This window comes from Trichechus manatus, unplaced genomic scaffold (genome assembly GCF_000243295.1).
Source record: "Trichechus manatus latirostris isolate Lorelei unplaced genomic scaffold, TriManLat1.0 scaffold00094, whole genome shotgun sequence".
NCBI lineage: Eukaryota > Metazoa > Chordata > Mammalia > Sirenia > Trichechidae > Trichechus > Trichechus manatus.
Window position 1 is genome coordinate 10021399 of NW_004444030.1, and position 17574 is coordinate 10038972.

Here is a 17574-nt window from a genome sequence, read left to right on the forward strand (position 1 = left end):
TGGCAACAGGTAATGATGGAACTAGTTTCCCGCTTTAATATGCTGACATGATGAACTGTCTGATAGTTTTCTTTTGTTGAGCCATCTTTCCACTCCTAGAATAAACCCTAGGTCATAATGTGTCTTCTTAAAGATATTGTTATATTTAAGTTACTACTATTCTGTTTAAAATGTTTGCATTTTATAAGCCATAGGTAAAATTGTTCTTTAGTGTTTTCTGCATATGTATGCTATCATTACTGTGCTTTAGTATTAAGGTGATGCTAGTTTTTAGAAAATTAGTTAGGATCTTTTTCTAGACTAAAAGAGCTTGATTAACAAAACAGAACTATCTATAATTTGAAAAGTAGAATTTAGCCGTAAACCTTCTATGTTCAGTGGTACCCGTTTTAGTGGTAAATCTTCAAACATCCTTTCAACTTTACTCCTCAATTATCTATGTTCAGAATTTCTGCTTCACAGGAAGTTTTAGTAATTTATACTTTCTAGGAAATCATCCATGGCAGAAGCAAAACAAGCTTGCTGTGACAAACCCAAAACCCACTAAAGTTTATAAAGAAAAAGCCAGTTTTCGCCTCTAACTCATCTCTCCCTTTGCTCAAGAGACCAACGTTAAGTGTTTGGTTTAGATTCTTCCTCTCTTACATTCATATAACATATACACATACATATTCATATAAGGGGCTTCTTTCTTTCATTTTTCTAAAAATGGGCTCATGTCATAGATCTTCCTCTTAACTTTTTTATCACTTAAAAATAGGTCATGACCATCCCTTGTGTCAATACATCTAGCTCTATTTCATTTCTTTTTAATATCTACAGAATATTCCATAATATAACTGAACTGTTAAGTTACACAAACATTCCTCAAATGATGCATATTTCAGGTTGTGTCCAGTGTGTATGTACATAAACTATTCACCCATACATACATATATACTGTTGACATTACTTCTGTAAAGCATTCAATAGGATAACTGGGTAAAAAGGATGCACATTTTAGATTTTATTACATATCTTCAGATTACTTTCTAACAAAAGGCTCACCAAAGCAATGTAGAAGGCTACCTTTCTACTTTCTCACCAAAAATGATAGATCTTTTAATTTTGACAATCCTAACGGTCAAAAGTTCTATCTTGATGGTGTAATTTCCACTTCCCTAGTAAAGCAACACATATTTTTATATGTTTATTAACAATTTGCACTTATTCTTCCATGAATTGCATGGTGATATTCTTTACCCATCTTCCTATTATGTTCTCTTTTTCTTTGAAAGAAATATTATTACATTAACTCTTGTCTTTCACTTTACTGCAATTATTTCCTCCCAGTACACTACATGTCTTTTGACTTTGTTTATGGTATTGTTTACCATATAAAACTTAACATTTACATGCAGTCAAATTTGTCAGTCTTTTCCTTTAGGAATTCTGAGCTTCCTGAGACTATTCAAATCATCTCCAAAATTTTCTTCTAATATTTTTATTTTGTTGCTTTTTTTATATTTAGGGGGCTTTAATTCATCCGGAATTTGTCTGTGTATGAAGTATGAAGCAGGAATCTAACTTTGTTTTATTCCATAGAGACAGCCAATTTTGCTAGTACCATTATTAAATAAACTACACTGAAATGTGACTGTTATCAAACAATAAGTTCTCATTTATACTTGGCTCTACTTCTGGACTCTTTTATTCCACTGATCTTCTTGTGCCAAGAGCATACAGTTTTAATTATAAAATCCCCCCACTAGTGTTTTCAAATCTTTCTTATCAATCCTCATAAATTTTATGTGAGCTAAATTTTGTCCAGTTTAAAAAATACATATATTGGGAATGTGACTGGAAATATATTAACTATTATTTTGGAATGACCTGACAATTTTATGAAACTGAATTCTAATCCAGGACAGCCTCCCTTTTATTCAGGCCTTACTTTATGCCCTCAATATGTTTTATTGTTTTCTTCACATATGCCCTCTCCTTTCTTACTACATTTCGTTTGTTTTCTTTCTTTAAATATTTTATTGTGCTTTTGGTGAAAGTTGTTACATTTAGTTTTGAGTATTTTATAGATTCAGTTGCCATTAAAAATATTTTTATATTTTAATTTATAATTGATTATTGCTAGTTTAGGGTGAAGTTATCAATTTTTGTATATTTATATTGTATCTAGACAACTTAGTAAATTATCTTATTAATTATAAAAATTTTAGAAGAGTCTTTTGGTTTTCTAGGTACACAATTATATCACTGCAAAGGAAGAGCATTTCTTCCCTTTAATATCCGTATTTATTTTATTTTTCTCTTTTTATTGCATCAGTCATAACCCCAAAAAGCAATGTCAAAGAATAACAGTGATAGTGGGTATTCCTGATGTATAACTGATTTTAACGAAAATAAGTTTTTTTCATCCTTTAAAAAGGATGAAAGAGATTAGAAAAGTACCCAGCTACACTAACTGAGCTGTTTTCTGCTTTGAATGTATTATATCCTAGGTACTAAGAAAACTACAAATAAAATAATAAGTTGAGTACTGATCAACAGACCAATGTGAAACTGGAAAGATGTTTCAACTGGAATGTCCCAGAACACCTTCTGACTTTGACCTTATCCTAGGTAACAGTATCATCACTGACTTACACTAAAATATTAAGACGTGGTTACTAATTATGCATGCAATATGAAGTAGAAAGGATAGTATATTTAATAAAGATTAATTTCAGTTCCAAAAAAATTAAGTATAACTTTGGAGAGCAGCAGTTTGCACTGAGTATGACACAGGATTTTCATGTACGTTAAGCTAAATGAGTTAACTGTAAACTATACTAATAGAAGCACAGAACTTAGAATGAGGGCACGAATGCTCCCATACTATTCTGAATTGGTTCAGACTATACCTAAAATACAGCAGAATACAACATACTGTAAGAAAAATATAGAAAAAATGGAATATATTCACAAGAGAGCAATGAAAGAGAGCAATGAAGATAAAGGGAACTCAAAATTATGCCATACCAAAAAAAAAAAACCCTAAGGACGTATAAGGCTATTGATGATAAAATTTAGGAGAAATAATAAGCTACTACAAAGAATCTGAAAGTCCATCGTGTGTAACAGGAATTACAATTGTTCTACATGGCTCCACAAAGTAGAACTAACATCAATAAGTGGCGATCACAGGGTAATATATTTTGAAGATACTTTTAAAACTGCCCTAACTTGCAAAATGGACATTTTGGTAATTCAGTACAGATAGGGGATACAATTTTTTAAAAGTAAACAACAACAAAAAAAACCTTCCTACTGTTCGGAGTTGCCAAGAGATAGGATGGAATGCCTCAAAAATGAACAAGTTCCCTCTCACTAAAGGTGCTCAGGTTGGCTATATGACCAATTGACAGGAACATTACAGAGAAGATTCGAGTATTAGAGAGATGTTTGGACTGAGTTATCTCTTTGATTCCTTCTAATCCTTGGACATTGTGTTCACAACTTTGTTTCTACTCATCAAAATAAAAATGCATTTCTTCCTAAGTGAAGCATCTGGAAACTAGAAAAACTATCTTGAATTTCTACACTTTATGTAAGTCTTAAGATTTTTTCTTCTCTGCTCCTGTCAAAACTAGAAAGAATTCCTTGCATTTACATATAAATTATTTATATATAAATAAACAGCATATGCCTGCCAGAAATACATACAAACAACAGCAGCATTTCTTTTTTATCTTCTCCACAGCAACAATGCTTAGTCTAACTATTCAAGCAGACAACTGAGAAAAGCAAAAAAAAGGTAACTCAGGTAGACTAAAATAAACAACGGTATTAAAATGAAACATTAGAAGAAATGTATGACAACCAAAACAAAATGATTCAAGCAACATAGACAGAAACTGGCCATTTCAAGTATGAATATATAAATATCTAACTAGTAGGCTGAGTTGAATATAATTTATTTCCTATATTAAACCTAGTTTGTTTATATCAGGTAAACGGGTATTGTCCCAATGAATATGTAAAACCACACTTGGTTTATTTCTGATTCTCCAATAATTAAAGAGTCTCAAAATATGGTATTACTAAAAGTCCAGTGAGATAAGTGCATCCTAGAATTCAACTAAAATAATATCACAAGTAAAGAATCCAGAGCACCACTGATGATCTTACTTGTCAATATGGAGCAGAGAAGAAAAGCAAAGTAGAGCAAGAAATCAGGAGGTAACAATTTTTCTCCCACGGCATAAATTTACTCACCCTGAGTTGGAATCGACTCAACAGCACATAACAACAAAATCCCCATTCACTCAAATCATGGGCATTTTTATCTTCTTTAATATTTACTTTTAAAAACAATATTTACTCTTCCAAAATATAAAAACACTGCCTTGGGGACACATACCTAGCAGGTGTTTCTGGAGCACTTCCAGAACCAGTCTGATCTTTGCAAAAACTTCAGATGGTGACGGATGTTCCAAGTCAGTCATCACAGATTCAAAACGAAAGATAACTATGTTCGGCTGGCTTTCTATCACAGCATAAAGGGATGGACAAGATGCCAGAGGCCTAAGGATATACTTCAGCAGCATCTTACCTGAAAAATAATATGAACACTCATCAAAAATCACGAGAAGAAACTTCTAAAAAATAAGCATGTAAAAAAAAAATTGGATCTTAGGGCCTAACAACAAAAATACACATACCATGACATTACAAACCAACCACTAAGCACTTCAGGTTTTCCCAACGAAGCTTCCCAGATTGTTTACAGATTTTTATTTAAATAATTCAAAAAAGAAATAAAATAAATAGCAGCAACTAGTAAGGAAAGGAAGACAAGAAAGGATCCAAGCCCTAAAAAGGGCAATATTTATGACAATTTCACTTGATGAATCATGAGACCCAACCCTATGATGTATCAGTGTTACTCTCCAGAGAATAGAATCTGTTTTGTCATCCCTTTAACAATGGGCCTTCTGAGACTTTGTGTAAATGAAACAAGTAGTATGCCTTACCAAATGATTTAAGCTTTGTGTGTAGCTCCCCAAGAATAGAAAATGCCAAGAAAACAGAACTGATGGGTGGCACAGGGGTCTTCTCTTCTTTATGGGACTGTTCAGAACATAAATGAAGTTCCGTCTGTAGGCAAGATTCCAAGCTGTTGGTATCTAAGAAAAAGGAGGTGGGGAGTATCAGCTATCTCAGCAATATAAGATGTGCCCACTTCTACTTGTAAGAGCTCATTCTCTACTGAGATTCCTAAACATATAATTTTATTACAATATACTTCTAATGCAACCAAATATTAATGATGACATACATGTCCTTGGCATCACTTTAAAACAGGTAATGACTTTTTTTTTTGGTATGTTCAAAGAATCAAACTAAGTGCAAAAGCAAGATGATGTGCCCACAATAAATGCTTATTAAATGTGTACTCAATGACAGAATGGAGGCAAGGAATGAAAAGCGAGGCTTGGTTTCACTTAAGATCTCCTCTTCTATGTTCTTTTTTTACCAAGTAATGAGAATAGCCTTCCAAACAAATTTACAGGTATGGTGTGTTGTAACAAAGAATTCAACACATCTGCCATCTTCTCTTAATTTTAAAGTCTGCTTGGGATAGAATCTAAACTTTTCTAGATTACATCCTTCAGAATACCTGATACACATATACACATACATACATAACGTATTTGGAGGCCAAAGTGGATATAGGAAGTGGAACATGGGGAAGACTGTGAGATTTCCCCTGAAATAGGCAAAATTTTAAGATTCAACGTTAGAAAATATACCAAGGTTAATGCATTCCTTTACATATACTCTCCGAGGTTTCACTCTAAGTGCAACCAAGACATCAAAGGGGGCTCACACCCAGCGATGGGCAGAGGGGCTGAGAGCCAAGGAGCATCAAAGTCAAGGCCAGAGTAATCTTATTTCTTCACCTTGTAATGCACCCCTTATCCCAGGATTTTATCACTATTTTTTCCCCAAAGACTGAAAAAAATTAGGCCAAATCCCTCCTCTACCCACAGGCACACTGACATTGGGCTTTCAGAGATTCCATGTAAATTAGGTTGTAAAAAAAATCAACATGTTTACATTAAATCATTTTCTGGATTCTAGTAACTTCAAGTATTTCTGTGCCTGCCTTCTTTCCTCAATAGGAGAAAGAATGGCTAAATAGCTTCTTGAACTTTTCTAGCCAAGATAAACATTGGGATTTGGGCTGTTGGGAACGGGTACACCCTACAATGCAGAAGAAACTGAGCATGGTCTTAAACTGCTACCACCTCCTCTACCACACCCTCACCACATGGACCCCACCCACCCAATCATCTTTCCTCACTTTCCTAGGAAAGGGGACAGAAAGAGGGACACAAGGGAAGTACAGTGAGGACATTCTGGGGACTCAGATGAGTTGATCATAACAAAGCATGTTGCTTAATGTGATAACTCAATACAGACCTGGGAGATTAATGAATGAAACCTTCTCATCTGCCAGTATACAATATTTAGAATATATTCAGAGGCCAAACTGGTTCAGGCAGATTAAGCAAAGCATCCACCTGAGGTCAGCAGCACTTTTTCAAATTGTGCTTTAAATGAAAGTTTACAGTTCAAGTTAGTTTCTCATACAAAACTTTATACACACACTGCTATGTGACCCTAGTTGCACTCCCCATACTGTGACAGCACACTCCTCCTTTCCACCCCGGCTTTTCCGTGTCCATTCAACCAGCTCCTGTCCCTTTCTGCCTTCCCATCTCGCCTCCAGACAGGAGCTGCCCATTTAGACTCATGTATCTACTTGAGCTAAGAAGCACATTCTTCACGAGTATCATTTTATATCTTACAGTCCAGTCTAATCTTTGTCTGAAGAGTTGGCTTCAGGAATGGTTTTAGTTTTGGGCTAACAGAGAGTCCGGGGAGCAGCACCTTTTGATGGTGGGAACTTCCATACAATCAGCTTCTGCCACTCTTCTCCAAGGTGATAAAGTATGTTCTGTTTCTGTATTGTGAGCTCCATGCTGAGAGACTTCAACATTTTCAAATCAAAGCATCTTCTGGATTTTAATAACTTCAAACATTTCTGTGCCTGGTAGTGAAATGGAACCATCGTTAAACACTCCATCTGGACTCAGGGCAATTCAAACATATCTGTATAATGATAAGGAATATACGGGACACAAAATTTACTAAAAACAAGAACACTACTAATTACTCATACTTTGGAGAAAGCGTTTAGTACCTCTTCCAGACGCTGAGCAGCAGTGACATACTTCTTCTCTGCTAATGCACAATTATATTCTTCGATAGCAGTAGAAAACTGAAAAGTTAAGTATAAGTTGTTAGGTATTTTACTTTACACATCCTATTATTTCAAGTCTGTCTTTCTGTTTGTTTGTATTTAAAATATGAAGAAAACACCATATAGTCAGGGGATACCCACTGAATAATGGCACCAACTGAAAAAATAACTTCCTCGTAACCAAAACACTAAAGTTTGAGTTGAGTTTACTGACCTCTTGTAGCTGTTTAAGCAAACTTAGAACTACTGAGTCTCTTTCCAACTGTTGCTTCAATTCTGTAAATTCAGCAGTTGATACATGAAGATCTCGGCGGACCTAATTCACATATCAAAAACAAGTACTTTTAAACTATACCATACCTATAAAATAAAACATTTTCAGCTGATCAATGAATATTATTAACTCAATATAATACAGACTGAAATTCAAATGCTGGCTGAGAAATAAAAATCAAAGAATGCAGTAGGAAGAGACCTGAGAGGTCTACCTAGTCCAAAACCTTATCCTATGCAGGAATACACATACCCACCAATATACTGTCCCTGTGTCACTATCCATTCTAAATGTAAGTAGTTATCTTTTATTAGCGAGCTCATCCACCTGGATTACTAGAAGGATATCCCCATTGCCAACTGATAATTCATTCTACTGTTGGATAGTTCTATTAGAAAGTTATTTTTTGTGTTGAATCAGAACCCACTTCCCATCGTGTCCCACATGGAATACTTGCAGATCCCTGAAAGTGACATCCCTCAATTACCTCCATGCCTCTGCAACACTGTCCCCTAAAACACTTACCTTTCCCTTTTACCTAATTACCAATTATTTCAGGTCTTGGTTTGGATATTATTTCCTACAGGAAGCCATCCTTAGCTACATCTCCTCTCTCCAACTGGATTACTCTTATTTAGTGTTGTATCACTCTATTTTACTCATCTACATCAGTCATGAGAGTCACACTTTGAAATAAAAATACGTGTCCTATTCAGCAACTACCACAGTATATAGCCTTTGGAAGTGCTCAAAAAATATACCAAATGTCTAATTAAACCTCCTTATAACATCCACCTATTAAAATTAATTTCTCTTGAGCCATAAATATGAAATCTTTCACCCATATGACAGGTCTTCAAATCTTGAAGATGTTAATTTTCAAGGCTAAAGACCGTCAGTTTCTTTCACTGTTCTTCAGATGGTACAATGGTCAGGCCTGGATTTTCTCATCTGGACCAGCCGTCTCTCAAAACACAACAACCAGAACTGAATAAATTTCACCAGCTATCACCCGGCCAGCATAAGCTACAGGGAGCTCATTACTTTTCTTCTTTCAGATACTTCATTTCTAATACTACAGTCTAAGATTGCATTGTTGACTCATTGACCAAACAATCAGCTAAGTACAAATACACTCTGGGAATATTACTTGAACTGTGCGAGGGTTATAGAGTAATTAAAAAAAAAAAAAAACACCAAACCCGTTGCCATCAAGTTGATTGCAACTCATAATGACCCTACAGGACAGAGCAGAACTGTCCCATAAGGTTTCCAAGGAGCAGCTGGTGGATTTGAACTGCTGACCTTTTGGTTAGTAGTCAAGCTCTTAACCACTGCACCAGCAGGGCTCCAAAAACCAAACCCACTGCTGTCAAGTTGATTCCGACTCATAGCGACCCTACAGGACAGAACAGAACTGCCCCATAAGGCTTCCAAGGAGCACCTGGTGGATTCGAACTGCCAATCTTTTGGTTAACAGCCAAGCTCTTAACCACTATGCCACCAGGGTTCCGGAGAGTAATAGGTTGATTTTTATTAAAATCTCTAATCAGGGTGACTGGTGAACGGGTTGTCAAATGAATTTTCTAGGTAACTAGTAGTTTCCTTACTTGTGATTCAAGTTTTACAGAAAACTTTTGAAAAACACATCTGTGCATTTTCCTTCTTTAATAACTCACATAGAGAACAGACTTGATGCCTTTTCTTGGTAGGAAGGACCTTGAGAATACCTCAACATCATCATTTTGGATATCAATGAGTCCTGAGTAATAATACAGAAATAGACGTAAAGGACACCTAAGATTGGAATTTGTTTAAACCTCTGATATCGGCTTGCAGTCTTTCAACTGCCTCTTCTTCCTAAAAGAAAACTAAAGGAGAAAAATCCTAGTGAGATAATATATGTGAAAATGTTTTTAAAACTATAAAATGGATATTTCTACTTCCAGACTGGCTTCCTTATTTTTGTGATGATAGTGCTTCTGCAAACATGCTAAACAGTTTTAAAACCTGCTAGACTTTCCATAAAAAGTAAAGCAAGCACTATCCACACAAAGTGATACGGTACAAGAAGGGCAATGAGTCTCGGTTTGCCTAGGGAAACTGGCTTGATGACAGGAAGTGGAGTGCTTGTGGTGGGCCACCCAAGCCAGTTTTCCAGAAGACAGTCAAAGAAGAAAAAAGAAGACTGGGCTGAGGCTTGAATGTGTCAAGGCCACAGGCAGATATAAGAAAATGGTGGCTATTAAGAGATGCAGGCATTTCACACTCTGAGGAGATAAAAGGCCAAATGATCTAATTCTAAGCTTCCACTGTTTTTGTTATGAAAATAATATAATCCTGAGATTATTTTTTAAAAATTTATAAAGTGCTAATCAAATACAAGACATTATTATTATTATAGCTAAAAGAAATTCTACCATTAAAAAAGCTGTTTACTGACTGCTCTGACCAGGATCACAATAGAGGGTTCTGGACAGAGCTGGAGAAGGATGTGGAGCATAATTCTAATTCACAAAAAAAGACCAGATTTACTGGCCTAAAGGAGACTGGAGAAACCCCGAGAGTATGGCCCCCAGACACCCTTTTAGCTCAGTGGTGAAGTTACCTTCGAGGTTCACTGTTCAGCCTGCAAGTGGACAGCCCAGTAAAACCATGAGAGTAACGAGGTACAGGAGTCCAGTGACAAGGCCCAGAAGGCAGAAGGGGAGTAGGAAGCTGATGATAGGGAACACAAAGTAGAGTAAGGATATTGTTGATGTGTTGTGAGATTGTTAACCATTGTTATAGGGCAACATTTGTAGTATCTGTTAAATGGGAGACTATTTTGTCCTGTAAGCCTTCATCTTAAGTGAGAATAACAGCACAATTAGAAGAGCGTAGTCAATGTCACTTAAATGTGTATGTAAAAAAAATGTTTGAAATGGCGTATCTTTGGCTATGTGTATTTTCACCAAAAAAAAAAAAAAAAGTTGAGAATTTAGAGAGTTAAAATGTTGTGGGGTTGTTAACCAATGTCATAAAACAGCATGTGTGTTACTGTTACATGAGAAACTATCTGTTCTGTAAGCCTTCACCTGAAGTACAATAAAATATTAAAAAAAAAAAAAAAAGCTGTTTAAACTGTAGTTTGGGAAATATTTCTATTTTAAAGTTGGAAGTCACCCTAAAGTCACTTAGTCCAACCTCTTACATTTACCAATAAGGAAAGTGAGTCTTGAAAAGTTAAACAGAACTGAGTTGTCTAAGGAGTCAGGAAGCTGAACTGCCTCCCTATAAACCTACCCAATATAACAAACTACTCTTACCTCGCTCTCTATCCTGGATTTCAGCTGGTCAATGTCATCAGACAGCTTATCCACCTGGGTAACCAGGTCCTGTGCACTTTGCATACTAGGCAGGAATTCACTGTACTTCTTGCTGATCATACTGCACACTTCACCCTAAAATATAAGACAGAAAATGAGATGAGTAGGGAGCCCTGTTAAAAATAGCTAGCTTGTCCTCCATAATATGGCATCTTTCATTTTGGAGCCTTTTTGCCAGTTACTCGTACCCATTTACTTTTCCCTCCCAGTCACTGGGCTTCTTTGAAAAACACATTTCTCCCACGCTTAAGGGTCCCATAATATATTATGAGGGTGCAAGAAGACATAATTGTCAAGCCCCAACAGTGACCAAGAGTTATACAAATACTAAAAAAAAACACAGCACTGGAGCCAGAAGTTCTCATATTTAACTACGTCAGCTCAGATTGTAGCCATCAATGTTAATCATGTACCTAATTAAAAAGAAAGTAAACGGACAAATTAAATTCATAGTCTGTATCCCTCGATCAATTTATTAATTTCTATCTTCTTACCTACAAAATTTTAAGGCCTATTCTTAAAAGGGTAAGTTGATTTGAGTTTCATCATCTCCTTTAATTCAGATTAATTTAATGAATAAATTACTGAATACTTACTATGCATTCAGTGTTTTGGAAGAAACAAGAATAAAACTATGCTTGCCCACAAAAAATTCCTTTTAGGTAGGAAAGATACTATATACTCTTAAGTAACCAGAATACAGGGCTGAAAGAGTTACAAAGTTCTTCAGTAGCACAACTGAGAAAGACATCAGTCTCTGCCTGAGGGAAAATGGGAGTTTTTTTCATGCAGGAGACTACATTTGAGATGGAACTTGAAAAATGGGTAGAAATACAACAGGTAAAAATGGAGAAATGGCAATCTAGGCAAAGGAGCACCATATAAGTAAAATCTGGGAGGTAGAAAAAAAGTGGGACTGTTTGGAGCATAGAAAGTAATTCTCAATTGGCTAAAGATTCAGGTTGGTAAGGGAAACTAGTGGAAAAAAAGGTAAATTAGGTCCAGAACATTTAAGGAGCCTGGAGCGTCATCTTTCCACCATATTAAAAAAGTGGTGAAAAATCCTAAAGCCATGTTAAAGAAAAGATGCCCGTTACATGAATACTTAAAATTTAGGAAACCAAAAAGATTTGTTAGTTAGAGCTAAATCCTGTGCCGTTATGGTATGGTCCCAAACTTGCTCCCTACAATCCAGATTTATGTGGGTATGCATAATTTTAAACCAAAGCAACAAAAATGTGGGCATCTTTGACAAGGTATCAATATTAGTACAAAGTGAAGCTATGCGTGGCTATATGAACTTTTTTTGTATTAATTCAAGGCAGCAGGGTCCACTAAGTGCCATTCACATTTTTGTAACACTCGGCATAGTCTAAAGGGCTTGGGGATGGAGAAGAGAGTTTAATAAACATATTTACAGGTTTTAATAACAAAAATGTCCACGAGGAGGATGGCACAATCCTCCCAGAGTTATTATATTCAACAAATAGTACAAACAGAGAAGAGGAGTGGGTGCAGGAGATAATCCCTACACACCTCAGTCCTTCCGGTCCCACCTCCCCTGCTCTGCTGGTTACGTCAGTATTCCTCCTCCCCCTACTCCATTCCTCCACAACACTCCTCCAGCCACCACCTCTTCCACACCTCTTCCCCCTCGCAGTCCCCAACCGCAGTTTGGCCACTCGTTCCAATCTCCGTCCTCAATACTCACACTCCTCAGCTCTCCCTCTCCTCATTCTCCCCACTCGACCTTACACCTGAATCTTTCCAACAGGCCCGACTCCGGTGGTACCCACACGCTGTCTGCCCTCGCCACCCTCCCCTTCCTCTCTCCAGCCCACTCACACACACACCCGGAGTCTTTTTCTAGTTAGCCGACTAACTGCCCCGCCCTCACCTTGATCTCCTCCACTTGCCGGGTCAGGCGGCTGATCCGAGTCCCCAGATCCTCCTTCTCCAGCCTCCCCGAATGTGCCAGAACTTCCGTCACGAACGAGGCCATTGCCACAACCAGTACCAACCTTGTCAGGGTCGCTGTCTACTCGCCAGCGCGGCAGCTCCAGTCCCGCCGGCGGCCTTGGCGCGCGGCCTGCCGGGAAACGGAGTCTCGCGGGTCCCGGTCTCGCCGCACGGAAGGAGAGAACCGCACTACAACTCCCAGCAGGCCCCGCGGGAATCCTAGTGTGAGATTTCCACGGTGTCCCGTAGTTGCAAACTGTGCGGAGACGCGTTTTACAACTCGGCAGTTTTCAAATAGCTTGCGGATTCCCGCCCGTTTCTCACTGGAAGAAAATAAATATTTTTATCTAATAAACAGTCCTAACTGAACCTTTCTCAACTTCAGAATGCTTCCCTATGAAATTATCTAGCTGGAAGACCCACTGAGTCCGTCTCAATTTTTTTTCTTAAATATTCATTGACTCATTGAGCCGCAGTGGCTGTTAGACTGTATATGAAGGGTGCCCTCTGGAGTTGTGCAATGAAGTGGCGTCAACCCATTATAAATTAAAGGCTTACCTATAATTACACTCGTATAGTTTATATCTGTGTACATATATTGTTGTTATTAGGTGCCGTCAATACAATTCCTACTCATAGCGACCCCAAGTCAAAGAGTAGAACTGCCCCATAGGGTTTTCTAGGCTGTAATCTTTACTATAGCTGATCGCCAGGTCTTGCTCCCACAGAGCAGCTGGGTAGTTTCCAATTACCAACATTTCTGTTAGCAGCCAAGTGTTTACTGTTGGGCCACCAGGGATCTTTATACATACTACATACATAAATATATTACGACTGTGTAATACATATTTATTTATGTTAACCCCCCCCCAAAAGAAGACAAACGAGTTGCTGTAAAAAATATTCTGACTCAAGGCGACCCCATGTATTTCAGAGTAGAACTGCACTCCATAGGGTTTTCAATGGTTATGACCTTTCAGAAGTAGATCACCAGGCCTTTTTGCCAATCTTTCTTCCGAGGCTCCGCTGGGTGGATTCTAACCACCAACAATTTTGTTAGTAGCTGAGCACTTAACCAGTTTTGCCGCCCAGGGACTCCTTTTTTATATTAAAAACCAAACCAACTGCTGTTGAGTCAATTCCGACCCACAGCGACCCCCTAGGAGAGAGTAGAACTGCCCCATAGTGTTTCCAAGGCTGTAATCCTTACAGAAACAGACTGCCCCATCTTTCTCCCACAAAGCGGCTGGTGAGTAGTTAAAGCAGCCAAGCGCTTTAACCACTGCACCACCAGGGCTCCTTGGTGGCGCAGTGGTTAAGAGCTACGGCTGCTAACCAAAAGGTCGGTAGTTCGAATTCACCAGCTGCCCCTTGGAAACCCTATTGGGAAGTTCTACTCTGTCCTATAGGGTCGCTAGGAGTCGGAGTCGACTTGAGGGCAACGGTTTGCCTTCGTTTTTTAGGTATAAATAGGCGCCCTGGTGGCACAGTGATTAAGAGCTCAGTTGCTAAACAGAAGGTTGGCAGTCCAAATCCGTCAGCCCTGTGTGGACTAGAAGAAGATACTTAGCACTTTTCCTCAGAGATTACAAACCAGTATTATTAAAAGCTTTTTAAAATTAAGTTTCATTATTTAAATGTATTACATACTGAGAGATGTTCACAGTGTACTGTGTATAGTATGATTCCAGTGTTAAAAATAAATAGATGCTGATATGTATGCAGAGATAAGAAGAAAGTACACTGAATTATATCTCTGAGTGATGGATTTACAGTGTTTATTCTCTTCTCTTTCCCTGCCTGTATTTTCTATTTTTCTGCAATAAACAGGTACTGCTTTTGATAATAACTAAAAGGTTATCTTTCAGTTTTTTTTAAAAAAGGCATCTTGTGAGGGTTGACCTCAAATAGATGTTGGCCCTAAGATCCCTGCCAATTTTAAATGTCTGTGGGACAATTTACTTATCCTAGAGAGGCAAGGGCAGCATCCTGTGCCTCAAGCAAAGGAAGTGAAACTGGGGTTGAGACAGGAAGTCCTGTCCACCTCACTTTGAATCTCATTGCCACTAATAATAAATGTCCAGTGAAAAAGATAGACCTGCAGATGAAATTCCTGAAAACTTGCTTTACATATTTATTAAGCACCTACTATGTGGCAGACACTGTGCCAGGCCTGGAGGTCCAAAATACGTGAATAAATAATCACAGGAAAATATGATAATTACTATTTGGGAGGTAGATGAGGGATTGGTGCAGATCTTGTGGCTCCTAAAGCTTATATAATTGCTGGGGACACGCTTTAAGAAAAATAGGAACAAAAACAAAATTAGGTACAGGCCTTGGAAGGACCTGTGCCAGTGTGGGAACCTGAAGCTTAATCTATCTCTGAGGAAAGTACAAAGGACAGAGAAAATATTGGAAGAGAAGCACCAGGTCTCTGACTGAATCAGAGAGGCTTCAACAGTAAGCAGGGATCTGTACTGAGAATCAGAGGTGACATTTTGAGGTTGAAATTCTGGGATCATCTTCCAAGAAACTGATCCATACAGCCCCACAAACACAACTGCATAAATTACCACCCCCGGGGCAGAGAGACCACTGGATAAAGTATAAACCATTCCTAAGTTTCAGGGAAAAGATAGGAAAGAACAAGAGTTAGACTGAGGAAGAAGAAAGAGAGCACAGAATGGAGTGGGATTGCCATGCATCAACATTCAGTGTGTACAGGAATGAATGAATACTTGAATGATGAAAATAAATGAGTAAATAAGTGGGTTCTGCTTTCCCCCACTAAGCCAATCTCCTTTGTAGTTCACCCTTTGTCTTCATCATCTAGACTAAGACATGCTATAACAGAAATACCACAAATGGATGGCTTTAACAAAGAGAAGTTTATTCTCTCACAGTCTAGTAGGCTACAAGTCCAAATTCAGGGGATCAGCTCCAGGAGAAGGCTTTCTCTCTCTGTCGGCTCTGGAGGAAGGTCCTTGTGATGCATCAGTCTTCCCTTGGTCTGGGAGCATCTCAGTGCAGGAACCTCAGGTCCAAAGGACACGCTCTCCTCCCAGCCTGCTTTCTTGATGGTATGAGGTTCCTATGTGTCTCTGCTCGCTTCTGTCTTTTATATCTCAAAAGAGATTGACTTAAAACACTATCCAATCTTGTATACCTCATCAGTATAACTGCCACTAATCCATCTTATTAGATCATAGTGATCACATTTAGAACACATAAGGAAATCACATCAGATTACACAATCATACAATACTGGGAATCATGACCCAGCCAAGTTGACAGATATTTTGGGGGGACACAATTCAATCCATGACACTCTTATCTTGGCTTATATTTCTCCCAAATTCCCAGATTTTCACAAATCATCAGGAAAGGGCTCTGCAGAAAAGATAAGGAGCGATGTCTGAAAGGATTCTTCCTGACCTATCATGGCTCACACACATGTGGGCATATCTGTACACAGGAAGCAAAATATGAAGCACATGAATCTGTATAGGTATAGTACAGGCAGACAGTTTTTCCAAGAATGCATAATATTTTGCCATTGTGTTGATTAGTACATTTGGTTGTTATAAAAGCAACAGAAGGCGTCAACAATTTGAAAGAGCATCCCATTTGCTTCAAAATACTATGAAGGTAGGATGGAGGAGTGGGGTAGGGATATGAATGAAACCAGATTGGTATGAGTGCATAATTTTTGAAGCTGGGTCATGGAACATGGGATTCCTTTATACCATTTGCTCTACAGGTACCATATTTTTACGCAAATAACGTGCACCTTTTGTGTTTGTTTGCTGGCCCGCCATTCTCCCCCACACCCCCCACCCCAGGTATTTTTGTAAGCAAGCTGTGCTATTTTTTGTTTTTCTTTACAGCAACATGTGGAAGAGGATTGGCATGGCTGCACTTTTGATGGTGCCTCGAAGTGGGGAGGAAGTGGCCAGCAAACAAACGCAGAAGGCATGCATTATTTGCATAAAAATACGGTATATATGTTTGAAATTTTCTGTAATAAAAAGGAAAAGAAAAGAAGAGCATTCCAGATGATTCTGCTTGCCTCCCTCCACCCCCATGCCATGTGATATTCAGTGGTATACCAGGCTGCTTAGATGTTGAGACATCAGCCAGATAAAGTCAAGATACTTCATTCTCTTCTCAGATACTCCTCCTTGCTGGCTAGCCCACACCTTTGATTTCACTTTGTGGTATACCATGGGGTATGCAGTAGGTTAAAATATGAATAGGTGAGCATATTGGCCAAACATTTATGTCTTCATTATAATAAATCCAGGTTTTCTTTTCTTGCCATGAAGTCTAATCTTCATCCTCATGCTGTGTCACCAGCGTGCTGGAGCAAGACAGGAGTAATCACTGCTGCAGCCTGGGTGGGCAAGAACATGAAATGTCGAAGTCCAAGCCACCTGACTCAAGTCTTGGATCGGTTGCAGACCAGCTAGGCGACCCTGGCAAGTTACCTAACATGTACCTCACGGTGGTGGTATGAAAATTAAGTAAGGATAAGTAACTAGCCCAAAGTCTGGCATTTAGCAGTACTCAGTAAGTGCAAATTATTTCCTTTCCTGTCAGAACCTGCTTTTTGGCAGCAGCAGCAAACAGGAATGTGAAGCTGGTGTGATTACCATCTATTTATA

At 38.2% G+C, this 17574-nt stretch overlaps 1 protein-coding gene across 1 annotated transcript in view; it reads right to left on the reverse strand.

Moving 5' to 3' along the window:
* The window catches only part of ZW10 (zw10 kinetochore protein), a 45333-nt gene extending 32318 nt beyond the window's left edge, over nt 1-13015 (reverse strand). Inside the window, exons 1-7 of the mRNA XM_023737008.1 lie at nt 12846-13015; nt 10889-11023; nt 7521-7622; nt 7247-7324; nt 6934-7093; nt 5010-5162; nt 4350-4588 (exon numbers count right to left, since the gene is read on the reverse strand). Of these exons, the coding sequence (XP_023592776.1) occupies nt 4350-4588; nt 5010-5162; nt 6934-7093; nt 7247-7324; nt 7521-7622; nt 10889-11023; nt 12846-12950 (972 nt within the window). The 5' untranslated portion in view covers nt 12951-13015. The remainder of the gene's footprint in view (nt 1-4349; nt 4589-5009; nt 5163-6933; nt 7094-7246; nt 7325-7520; nt 7623-10888; nt 11024-12845) is intronic.
* Between the last annotated feature and the right edge of the window lie 4559 nt (nt 13016-17574).